The 13,604-nt window shown below is 34.1% G+C and overlaps 1 protein-coding gene across 2 annotated transcripts in view; it reads right to left on the bottom strand.

The window, feature by feature from the left end:
* Positions 1-13,604, bottom strand: part of LOC149783472 (MAM and LDL-receptor class A domain-containing protein 2-like) — a 131,478-nt gene that overhangs the window by 113,555 nt on the left and 4,319 nt on the right. For both annotated transcript variants that reach the window (XM_089931712.1, XM_089931713.1), the window contains exons 2-10: positions 7,965-8,205; positions 7,061-7,099; positions 6,449-6,564; positions 5,057-5,124; positions 4,427-4,635; positions 3,148-3,843; positions 2,208-2,320; positions 1,592-1,659; positions 653-828 (exon numbers count right to left, since the gene is read on the bottom strand). In XM_089931712.1, coding sequence (XP_089787838.1) covers positions 653-828; positions 1,592-1,659; positions 2,208-2,320; positions 3,148-3,843; positions 4,427-4,635; positions 5,057-5,124; positions 6,449-6,564; positions 7,061-7,099; positions 7,965-8,205 — 1,726 coding nt within the window. The remainder of the gene's footprint in view (positions 1-652; positions 829-1,591; positions 1,660-2,207; positions 2,321-3,147; positions 3,844-4,426; positions 4,636-5,056; positions 5,125-6,448; positions 6,565-7,060; positions 7,100-7,964; positions 8,206-13,604) is intronic.

Raw genomic sequence — 13,604 nt, 5'->3', positions numbered from 1 at the left:
AATGAATTATTCGAAACAATGAAGTTCGAGTTGACATTGTTTGCAAACGTTTAAACTTATCCTGGTTCAACAGTACTTTATTATATGCTACTTGGTTCAGTAAAATATTACCATTATATGTACGGAATAGGCACGTACGTTTCCTCACGGACAATTTAAAACTTGATTGATTTCATTACATAGCTTATATTTCTTGTTTGTTTGTTTGTTTTTCTGTTCTTTTCTTCATTTAATTTGTTCTCATATGTGTGTGTTTGGAGTGGGCTGTGGTGGGGTCAGACTATTTTTGTTGAAGAGCTAAGAATTACAAGACATTGATATTAGTTAATAAACACTTGTTAATATAAAGATTGAACATACATTGAATATTATTGTTTTACAAAGAATCGTTGTTCTATAATTGCTTAAAACGCATTTGTAGGAGTTCATTCCTTTCCATGAACCATGCTTGCTTCGAGCGAAGAATTGCTTTTGGTAACGACATCTTCCCTTATTGTGCTAACGTTTCTGATAACTTGTGCAACCGTTACACATGAAAAGCAACATAGCTGGTTACAATTAAGAAGTATTTTATTGAAAAAACATAACGTTATATAAAATTATATTAATAATGTGTAAGCATGCAGTGGCAGAAAGATAAATCGACAGATACTTCTCGCTTTCCCTTTTGATGGACTGTAACCAAAGTCTTGGAGTTTCGCAGTTGCCATGATGCGAAGCATATCCGATTCATTTAAGCTTGAGTAAGCAAGAACTTTAACTAGTCCATCAACAACAACATATGGCTTAGATGTCTCCTTCACTGCATCTGTATCCTGAAACCCTATGCTAAAATATAAAATACAGACAATGAATAATCGACAGTAGGATGTGTCTTGCATTTCGTTTTATAAAAAATGACAGATATTGCTCACTTGGTGAAATCACAATTCGTGTGCTTTCACTTGTCATATCAGTGAGTCTTTAGAATATGCAATAACTGATTAATTTAAATGATTCGGATAAAATGGTATCTAACTTATTAAAATATTTTATTTTATTGAAATGAATACACGATTGATGGACCAATAACCCTTAAACTTTAATGTCATCCCAGTTTCAAATTCCCTTTTCACTCAAAGTTCGCCTTATGGCTATACTTGTAAGTTTTCGCATCAGCCCAACTTTCGTTCATTTACTTGTAACCATTAATAATATCAGACGAACTGCATTCGTTTTATTGATGATAGTTTTGAGACGCATTCAATTTACCATCCAGGATACTTTCCGAACCCCTACGTCACTGGATATAATAAATGCTACTCTTAGTCCTCACCACAATGATTTCCCAAAATAAAAAAGCAGAACAGTACAATATGGTTATGTTTGTGGTGTAAAGCAATCGTATTACAGTTTAAATTGTATTTTCAAACAGGCTTCTCATAGTTCAATTTATCTTTGGAGGGGGTTCATATATAAAGCTGCATGAATCCGTTTCCAGTGAAGGCAGAGAGGTATGGCAACATTTTATAACAACAAATGCACTTTACTTTTGTCCGCCATGTTATATTTACTAAACCAAATGTTATTCTCAGATACAAAATACAATTACCTAAATCCCTGAAACATGAATCCGCAGATTTCGTGACTGTGCTTGCTCTCTGATAGTACTTCAAACATCTGCAAACAATAACATACATATTGTATATGTATTGCCCAGTTTGTTATATCATTCATGGATCATTCTAACAGCAATCAACGTAATTGCAAAATTAATAGAACGTGCGGCTATTCATAGCATATAATATCACTTTTAAAGATGTATTCAATTATACAAGACATTTTGGGTAAAGATATTAAAGTACTCATATATCCACAAACATGGCAATATATATTCACGTTTGTAAAACAGAAAAATAACAAGAAAAGAAGAAAGAACGAATACAAAGTTATAAAATAATCCTAACGAATTGATACAGGTGTTGAAGAAACGAGCCGATTCACAATAGCTCAATGAAGAAACACCACAAAATTTATACGAAAAAGGAAAAATATTTAGAATATATGTGGCTTATAAAAACTTTACAATATTATGCGAGTATCGTGGATAAAACGACGCTTCAACACAACCTCGTATTAATTTTATTGTAAAAGATATTCCTTGTTTAAAGATAATGTCTTGGTTAAGAACTTGTACTGTGAAATATTTTTGAAAGATAGACACTTACTGCGTCAGTTACTATCATTGCTTTGGATTTGTATTCGTAAGATTGTGTGTCACGTAATTGTTCACTCCAGATTAGCCCCTCAAATGTCAGTTTTGTCAAGTAATATACGAAATCTGCAAAGTTAAAGATGTGTTGATTTATTCATAGAATATGCACAAATACAAACAACTAACGGAGAAAAAAAATGCATGACCAATATACGGTCAGTCGTCAGTGATACATATTGCTTACCATTTAGTTTAATTTCACGCAACTATGGTTTGAAATGTAAGCTAAAGAAAGAAAGAAGCGTAAATACAATAGCACAATAAGGCTGAAAGTTAACACTATGATGATTACAAACTACACGTGCAATTCACAAACATACGTTTAAGTCACCCGCACCTCCAAACTCGCTAAATTAATTAGCTTCAACTGTTTTCTTATTAATGTTGAAACCACACAATCAAATAGATCTATAAACTAATAATAATAATTAATACTGGAAAAGCATAAAATTCAAGTTGATTTATATTGACAGAAGTTCAAAGGTCAGTTTTTGGTATAGATTCGTATCCTGGTTTGCATCAGTTGTAACATCTGGCATGAATCAATTACTGAGGAAAAATGCATCAATGAAAGAAAAAGAAAGAAAAGAAAATAAGGAAAGAATGGAACCAAAATATATCCTCTATCAAAATCATGTTATATTAGTGATATATCGAAGCATAGTGATTTTTATCATAGACAATTAATTATATACTAGTAAAATGGGTTTCCGTCACATGACTAATTACCCTATACAATCATAAAAATATAATGTTTTGCATCAATGATCACTTTCAAGAAGAGACCCCTCAATGCAAGCATCAATGCACACATTCTAGTTAGCATAACGATCTGTGGTGTCTTTAATATACACTAAAATTGGCCTTTGATATCAAAACAATATAGTGATTACCTGTAGAATTGCAAGGATTCAATATCTGAGTTGTTGTAGGCACAGTTGTGGATGTACTCAGGGTTTGCACTGAGGTTTCTGTGGATGCGCTGGCGATAAAGGATTCTGATGAGGTCGCTGACTGTCTATTCATAGTTGTTGGTCCATTCAATGTTGACTTTGCTTGACTCATTGTTGGATTAGGAAGGTATGTCGATTTTGTCGTACTCGTTGCTGACTGTTCTGAGGGTTTAGAAGTTTGTAATCCCTGGGTGGTTGTTTCCCGTACTTGTGTTGATTTAGCTGCAGTTGTTATCGAAAATGCTGTTTGTGTATTTGTATGATTTAACGACGGCTTTGATGTACTTTTGGATATATTATCTGATGTTGATGATACATCAAACAACGTGTTTGTTACATTCTCTGTAACATTTGGTTTTAGAGTGCTTGTCTCTGTTACTGACGAGGAAAACATTTCTTTTGGTGTCAACGTTAATGGTTTTGATGTGGCTGGCAACATCTCGGTTATTGGTTTAGTTGTAGTGAGCTCCAACTTTGACGCAGTTGATGTTTCTGTTATCTTTTCAAAGGTTGTTTCTTTCGATGTAGTTGGAGTTTGAACTAGAACGGACGTTGTAGTAACACTTGAGGTTACTTTGATGGCTGTATTTGGTCTAGATGTTTGCAAAGAAGTTTGAAACTTTGATTCTGGTATTTCTAAATTGATAATTAGAAGAAAGAAATAAATCTTACGGATGCATGTAGAATGTCCTCTATAATATTATATTTAAATATTATGATAACACCTTGTCGTATTTTGGACAAATAATGAATATTAGTCAACGCATAAATTTTGGTGGTATTCAGTTTATGAGCAGGGATGTGGAAACGATAACAAGCATTTTAAAAATGTGCATATACTCTTCGTGACTGCAACATGAGACGAAAGCAAATTAGAGACTCAAGATTGTGTATTGTGTTTAGTCACAGAAATGCTTAATTACCTGCGAAGACAATGTCAAATAGCTGATGGAACGAACGTGTATTGCTTATCTGTTGCAAATAATGATAATGCCTTAGAGATAATATGTTCGAAATAGTTTCACGGACTAAAACTCATCGTTTTGTGTAACGACGCAAGGGAATATAATCAACTAAATGTTACTTGTAAATTATACGATATGAAGGCTATATATAATTAATATAAATAATGATACGCTAATTTGAAAATGAAGAGTAGTCTTCTTCTTAACGTATTTTCCAATTTAAATGCACATTGCTATTAAATATTGAAACTTGCCTGAGAACTCTGAAACTTCTATAGATGTTTTTACAATCTCGGGTAGCTTTTCTCTGGCGATTGTTTTGAGCAACTCTATATTCATTACTGGATCCTTTGGATTTTCATCCAGTATTATGCCCCCTCCTTCGCTAGAATTGGTTGTGTCGATGGTTTGTTCAACTCTGTGTGATATCTTCATAACAAAGTCAACCTTGACGCTGCCTTCACTGCAAAACATAGTGTTACCATTTTATTTTTGTTTTTGTTTGATGTTCTTAATTTTGCATTTGTATAGTTTTGTATGTATTGTTGGAGCAATAGTTGTAAGAATGTTGCTAGTATCTTTAAAAAAAATGATATTAGGTGATATATCCAGCAAAATTGACGCATGTTAACCAGTCACCTCACACTGTCATCCATGTGAGGAATATTTTCGGATTCATGTTTATATCATGGGGCATATAAATGCTGTATACTTACTGCATGTATAAATTAATTTCCAAATACTCTCACCATCTAATATACAATATGATCGCATTTCACTACATTCTATAAATTTGTTCTCATATTCTTACAAAGAACTGATTGTATAAAATGGCTTCACTTGATAATTATCCAGAATATATATTTTCTTCTAGTTATACTTACGAAAATCCGATAACATTAGTCCCGTTGTATCTTTCACTTAAATTGCTACTTCTGTAAGTTATATCCATCTAAAAGAATAAGATATCAAATATAGGATCAATTTTTGTTCTCATGTGTGGCAAGGTTATAATATGCTTGGCCCATTAGAAATTAATCAATTGTATAATACAATCCTAACATAGAGTCAATGGAGTATTTATAATGAGCTAATAGATAACCAAATTTGTAACATCACTCGAAATAAAATAAAGATCCACGTATATTCTTTGCGTAATATTAACATATCCAGGTTTTATTTCTTTGTTATGCATTGATGTGTGTCCGCAAAATCGAGAAATATCTCTGGCATATACACTCAAGTATAATATTGTTCTGAATTTTAAATACTGTCTTAGCTATATTTTGTGATATGTTACATTTTTAACCCGAGCTTGGTAGGGGGCGGAAAAAAGGACGGACTATCCTTACTTGTTCAAAAGGGGCCCCGAGTGACTAAGTGGTCTAAAGCGCTCACCGTTACGGATCTTTGCCATCTCACCTCTGTCTGCGTGGGATCAAGTCTCGTGTTCGGCTAATGTATATGTGAAAGTAGTTTCTCGTGGTTCGGTGGTTATTTCCGGGTTTTTTCATTGTTTTTCCTCTACAATTTATACTTGCCGACATGTATAACCTATCTTGTGCTGAAAAAGGGCGCTAAACCCTACAACAACAACAGCAACCACTTGTTAAGGATTTTATTTTCATTTCATATAGTTATCACATCTCTAAAGCTGAATCTCGTTGCTACCGATGAAGTCTGTTTGGTTAGAAAAGAAATGTAATAACCGTTAGGGAACACATCACTGATCAATGCCATAACAGCATGATCAGCCTTTTTTGTTTTTAACTATGAAGTACTTGCATAAGATACCAGTATACACTAAAACTAATGAGATGAAATACAAATTTGCCAGACGTTACATATTACAAGTCCTTTCAGAATATGCTCTTGCTTGTTTGAATGTGTCTTAGAGACAAGATACGATTGTGGCATACTGTTTATTTATAGGATTCAATGTTTCTGAGCATTTGACATAATTATTATTGTCAAGTGCCAGGTATGTTTAAACAAAATGTACGGCAATGTTTACAAATTTTTTATACACTTATGGAGACATTATACAGAGAATCTGACTGCGTTGGATAATTGTAAAATTGCTATGGAATAACAGATGGGTATATTAAATAATTCCAGTGCTGGATCGAACCGTTTGTGTGCAAATATTTGTTTGCAAGCCATTTTCGCTCTGAACTTGTATACATTCGGTCAATGGCATTTTGTATGATATGTTTGCAAAGTGTTCCTCTATACAAAGACTATATAAACTTAGTTATAAACAAAATTATGCCAACGGCGGTTTCGAAGAACTGCTTTTCCTGTTTATATGTATTGGAATTGGAATCGTTCAGTTCAGCGTTCCATGGTTTCTGCAGCAATACGTTTCCTTGAAAGGTCTGGATTTTTGTGACTGGTTGGAAAGAAAAAAGATAAAAATTATTTATATAATGTAAATATAAAGCTTTAATTGCATGAATGGTTATGAAGATTTGGTATTTAGTGTATCATTCATATGTATTAATTTGTATTAACGGTCTCGTTCACTTCATTATATTATGTGGCTACACATCCTGATTACCGCCGGGCTGTGTTCAGAAAACAATTTCCCTGCGTTAGACATCTTCTGATCATCTTTGCATCTTTCGATTTGACCTTTTTATGTATACCATGTGTAATATTTTATAATCACTGGATGATTTCAATCGTCTGAAAAACACGTTTATTTCAATAAAGTATAATGTAATCTAAACTATGCTATGACACTGAACCCTTAATATGGTGTAACTTTTTTTGATGTTAGATGGCTAGTTCTCAACTCGCTTTTCTTTCCGTTATCAAATATTTGTCTTTCAACAACAACTACAACAACAGGTAATATTGCTGTACTCGTTAGTCTTGTTACCTACCTTCTACAATCTTTGCATTTGAGCCCTTCTTTGGTGGATCTGAAGAAATAAAATCATTCCATCTATTTATTTCATAGTCATTTATCACCATCTTTTTCATATTTGGTAATGCATTCGTGCTTCAAACATAGCTGTCCAAACAATGTGCCTCAACTGTGTCTATGTGTTTGATGTCTAATTATTTGAAGATGTCCTATCCATTGCTCAAATTGATTGATCCTTTCTCTAACAGTATAGCTTGCAATACGCTAAATAAGCTAAGTATATAAACTGTTGGAGAAATGGTCCATTCAAGTACGTACAGCAATGATTGCGGAGGTTTCATATTTTTGTTATAGATTCGTTGTAAAAATTGGCAGTGTTTTATTATTTGTCGTTTATAATGTCAGCATTCTTATGGTGTATGTTTTGTTGGAGTACAGACTAACTGAATGCTCACATTCGACAAAAATGAATACCACAGACAATAACCAACTATAGAGCATCCCAAAACGTAAATATGACAAAAATGTATGACTGTTTGCTTGTTTCTTAGGGAAATGATAGTAAATGAATAAAATGAATACATAAAACATCTATATCTCACAGGGGCCGATTAAGTAAAGTGGCTTCCTAAGAGCTACACATCTGCAGCCAGCTCAAACCGATTTTGATAGTATTATATACATATATAGCAGCATCATGAATCATGACGCCAGTCAATTAACAGCCTAGTTTCACACTCCTGATATGCAGGAATGACATCTATACTTGAACATAATGATTTTACATGGATTACACCCAGTGGCTCTATTACTTCATCTCTTCGGTCAATCTAATCTTTACTCAAGTCGTTGTTGAAGTCTGATTCTTGCTAGCCGCATACATTCAGAGATAGAGAGAGAGAGATGTTAATGGAAAATACCTTTATTAGAGAGGTAGACGGCCGCTACTACTCCAACTATTATAGCCAATGCTACCAGCAAAATGGCTACTGCTATCGGTATTCTTCCACGTCGGCATCTCTTCTTCTTGCTGCGCTGAAGATCACTGTCCTCGGTTCTCCTGCCGAATGGTGCTGGGTAGCGCAATCCTCTTTTGGGGCCACTAAAGGAGAGATATCCCGGGTTGTCGTATCCATAGAAACCCTCTCCGTAGTAAGCATTCTTCAAAAAAAGAAAAAACGATACATTATATGTTACTGTTATTCCAGGTTTATAGAATATAAAATTGCCGCAAATAGTCAAGGGTTTGTAATAAATATTAGTAGTTAAAAAGATTATCAGCAAAATATAATTGTATATTTAGAATGTTACTTTACAACAGCTACTGCTACTACAACTTCTACCACTACTACTACTACTACTACTACTACTACTAATAATAATAATAATAATAATAATAAGGATAATAATAATATTAATCTTGTTCAAGAATTTGTAGTATTCGTGTTAGTAGCAATATTGGTGGTGGTAGCATTATTTTAATTTTCCATTAGTTACCCACATTCTGAGAAACACTAAAATTGATGATAATGTTGATAAGTATGATGATGTTCGTCATCAACATCATCATACTGATGATGCAAAAGAAAAGAAAAAAGAAAAGAAAAGAAATGAAACAATTATTAATAACTTGCAATGCTAAAGACATTAATTAATGTTAATGTACGTTGCTCATTGCTCGCTTATATGGATGTGCACTAGACCTTCAAAGGAAAACATTTTTTTGAGCAGTAACATCGGGTGACTGTGACTCAACAGGACAGTTGGGTTTGAATGGGAAATCCTCTGTTAAATGAGTCGGAAGTTAACTACTGTCTCAAGGCTCAAAGCCTCAAACGGTAACAGTGCTACAAGTGGCTGATTTAAGCGAGCGTGACATAGCAACAGTGTTCGAGTTGACCTCAGTATGTACGTATGGAAAATTAATTGGGCCCAAACTTTAACGTAGGAATGCTTGTATCGTTTCAAAGTGTATAGCCTCAAATGCTTACAGTCTAAAAAGTAGCTGACCTCACTTAAGGGGTGACATAGCAATAGTGCTACAGTTGACCTCAATAGGTGGTACGGAAGTTTCGTTGGGTTCCTACGTTATACGGGTGAATAGGTTTAACATTGGAGCAACACTTGGGGGTCAGGCGGTAGCAGTGTTATAAATGCCTGCCTCAGTTTTGGTTACATATTAACAGTTTGAAGTTTTTTACCTGAGATGGTACACATGTTATCTAGCACGCCTAGGCACTTGTTGTATAAAAGGCATCTGTTACATAATGACACTATTCTTGGATCAATTATTCATATATAAAGCAACAACAAGTTAGTATGGCGGTTTTGGTAAACGTATATCATTGAAATGATATATATATATATATATATATATATATATATATATATATATATATATATATACAGTCAACCAGCTCATAATAACACTAAAATGAATTTGACTAAAATTAATGCTAAAGTCACAACATTATCCCAGAATTTAACCTAGGCTGAAAAATGTCCCGCAACTTTGGATTAAATTTGCTTAGACTGAAAGTAATGACAACAATTACGAAAACGTTCCGTACTCTAGCGGCGACTGAGAGAATTTGTAACATTAATTGTCAACTGGCCAAGACTTTAAGTATCATTAAAATTCCGAAGTTGTTACGGATTTTAAATTGAGAATAAAAACTATCTGGATTTTTGTTCTTCTTTCATTTCAAATTCACTAACACTAAAGGTAGCACTGATATTCCTAATCTATAACGGAATTATATCCATGATTGTTGTAAAAATGACAATAAAAATAAATAAAAAAGTCATAATGTCCAAAATGTCCCGGTCTCTATTGCAGACAGAAAATTCAAAAGATTATATTCAAACTAACTTCCGAAATTTCATGAGACTTGGCAGAGAAAATATTACAAAACAAAATGTATAAAGCAATTATTCAGACGCAAAGTAGTACCAAAAATCCAAAACACAGACCGACATTAGTGGAAATTGTCCGTAAAAATGAATCTAATGCAGTACACGACGTATATAATCCAGACTCCTTGTTTGATGCCCATCTAAATACATCACATATACAAACCAATAACAGCAGTTTGACAAGGATCCAGTACATACTTTTTTGTATTAAAGTCCAACACATCATATATACTTTCCAGAACGTACGTTTGTACAACCATCCATCGACTTATATAAGTCAAGGTGAACTGAACATAGGAAGAGCTGTCAACCATATCACAGTTCATTCACACTATTCAAAATGCCATGTGAAGTGTCCCCACACCATCAGTCATAATAAAGGAGTAGTGTGTAAAAGAAAGAGATTAAATCTCAGAACATATTATTCATAACATTGTCTATAATATCCAATACCACTATCAGAAACGCCATGTGTAGTGTCTAGTCGCTTACTTTTATAACAAAGTGGTATGGTTTGAAGAAAGGAGATTATATCACACAAACATATTATCCTACTCACCACCAATATTGTTAAACGCCCCATATACACAATTTAAGTTGACTAGTGCAATGCTTAAAATCATGCACCAACTATCCGAAGTTAAGGGTACTGTGTAACAGAAGAAGATGAAGTCGAACATAATTGCTATTGAAACACACCATCCAACATCCCATACACACAATCCAAAACACCTAGTGTAGTGTCCATAAGTACACACCAGCTATGAGAAAAATGGGATATTGTGTTAAAAAAGTAAATCAAATCGCAGAGGCATACTTCTACCATCCAATACCCAATACACGCTAACCAAAATGAATTGTGCAGTCCTTTCAATTCCACACATACTATCAAAGGAAAGGGTAGCGTGTAAACGAAGGGACTAAATTTAACATGCTAGTCAACATACCACACCCAGAAGAATGGGATAGTGTGTGAACGAAGGACCTAAATGTCACCACGATTTTATCCATCACATCAACTAGACTATCCAAGACCAGATGCACACAAACCAAAACGCCTTGTGGAGTGTCCACACACATACCATCAGAAGAAAGGTAACACGGTTTTACTTTTGCAAATATAGTTTGTAAATATTGCCAACCATTTCATGTGAAAATATCGCATAGTAGATAACTTGACATTGGTTGCTTTAACAACATATTGGACAGTAAGTGTGGAGCATGTTAAAATTTAAAGATTGCATCTTCATATAGAGAACCATAATGTCAAACATATTGGTATTTTTAACATTGACTGTCATGTCAGATGTGACAGAGGCCCAACACCCTTTGCCTCATGATACATTGTCATCTGTTTAGTTGACGATTGATACATAATTTTACCCACAAAAGTTCCTTATGCTAGGTTTTTGGCATGCCAATTCCATGTATTTTTTGTTTATTGATTGGAATTTATAGAAGGTTTAGGATTAATAAATGTTTTATTACAAGCGACACGCAAAATTGTATTTTATTATTAAGAAAACCATTTGATACATTTATAATAGAGATTGTGGGTAATATGTTTGTACCAATAAACACACATTTTTCAGATTGGTGAGGCTTAAACATTGAATGTTTATTAATAGACAAATCACATTCTCTAAGACATATTTTTACAGTTCGTATGTAACTGTTTTATAGAAAAGCTCATTTAAATGAAAATATTCAAAGGTCAGATTATAGTCCTGTAATTGAACAGTTCGGAGAGAAACACTGAGAGTTCTTGAGTTACGAGAACACACTTACAACCATGTTATACTGATTCAAATCAAATGCAAAGAGGAAATACATCAGAAATGGCCAGACGTTATCATCGTCGGTATGTACATGTCTTAGGAAGACTATTTACATTGAAAATATTCACAATGGTCAGAGATTTATCAACTTCGAAGACGTTATGAGACTTACAATGCCATGACTTCGGCCATCAGTGTTACGAAACATTCCATGAACGAAAGTCGATCGCATCGTCCAAGACTTAAAAAAGTACCTTTAAAAGAACTGAGTCCAAAAGACGAGAAGATTCCTTGCATTTTGGACACCATTTGTGTGTGTGTGCGTGTGTATTACCTTTCGCTTAGGAACATATCATTTGTGGGAAATGTTTGAACATTACATACAAAGATATATCAACCATTGTGACTTAAACTATTCAACGTCACAGTGTACGTGCGAGCTGTCTTTGGAAATTTCTTGGAAGTCACTTTTTGGGACGCTAGATTATAAAAGTAACCGTCATGAGGTACCTAATGAATATCTTTATTTGCTGATCTTGATTGGTCAGTCAGCGTATCAGTATTGCCACAGTTTTACTTTCTCATCCTCTTAATTTCACTCTGCTGTAGATATAAATGGTGCTGAATATGGGGAAATCATGTTTTTTTCAAGATCACTAGCGTGTATTCTGTCAACTTTTTCGGGAGAGTGTTGGGGAACACAGATCACCTGATTTCTCAGTGGAAATGTGTGCTCTTTTCATTTTGATTCCAAAATTTCATTTCGCTACGTTTTAAACACTCTACATGAAATCTTTAACGTTAACGGTGTATTTGTAAAGTTTTATGAAAGTGCGTTTTTCCGTCTCTCAGATGTAGTAATAATTTGTGTGAGCTGCCAAACGACTTTCGTTAGGGGAGAATCTGGAAGCTCATGGCTTCGTTGCAGAAGAGAAAAGCAATGATTCAGACAAAATCATGTTGTCTTGGGAATCGTAACATGGATTTGAGCTAACATTTCACCTAGCGTGTGCGGCGATATCGCACGTCGTGGCCTCGTTGTTTCGTTTAATTTCTCGCTGGAATACTTAATCTTGATTGCAAACTTTAATCTGACCAAGTTTTAATCGAAGACGGTACCTGTATTTAGGACGATTGTATTACAATAAGAGTATCCCTTCAGATGTCAAACGGTGAAGATCGAAGAGACAACAAACTTATCTTTCTGGTTGGAGATTTAGCACAACATATCGCTCATACCGTCAGAAATATAGGAAAATCATTCAAAAGTTTATTTCTGAGAAGATGATGGACTAATCCACCTTAAGAGATAAAAAAACAAGATATTTTTTTATATCTGTCAAGAGAAAGACGATTGGGTTCAAGAAAGCTCACAACGTCAAAGCAAAGGAGCCAAAGCAGAAATAAACAAGCAAATATAGCGATACGCGATATCATTGTAAAAATATAAATGACATAAGGTCATCACAGTGAATAAAAAAACATAAAAAATAAAAGTAGACACAAGATGAAGAGAATGAGAAGAAAAGGTCTTCAGAAACAGAAGATTCAATTCTCGCCATGAAATTCTAGAAATCCGGACCACGAGAAGAAATAGAAGACGAGGAAGGTCCAATGCCGAGGAAGAAATTAAAAAGAATAAACTGACAGTGAGGAAAAGAAGAAAACATACTTATATAACGTGTTGTGAAATTTTCATTGTGATTCTATAAGGGCGATATACTAACGAACACGTGCCTCTTTGTCTTGAATTTTGTATGCTGTGACTTACATCCATGCAGGTACACATTCAGTCATGATGGGGTTAGTGTATATCGGGTATCGGACTTTGCAGTTGGTGTGATGGATACAATGTTTGTGTGATTG

Source organism: Sinohyriopsis cumingii, chromosome 14, assembly GCF_028554795.1.
Source record: "Sinohyriopsis cumingii isolate HCF-2022 chromosome 14, ASM2855479v2, whole genome shotgun sequence".
Taxonomy (NCBI): domain Eukaryota; kingdom Metazoa; phylum Mollusca; class Bivalvia; order Unionida; family Unionidae; genus Sinohyriopsis; species Sinohyriopsis cumingii.
Note: the sequence above shows the minus strand (reverse complement) of the source record. Positions and strands in the feature narration are given on the sequence as shown.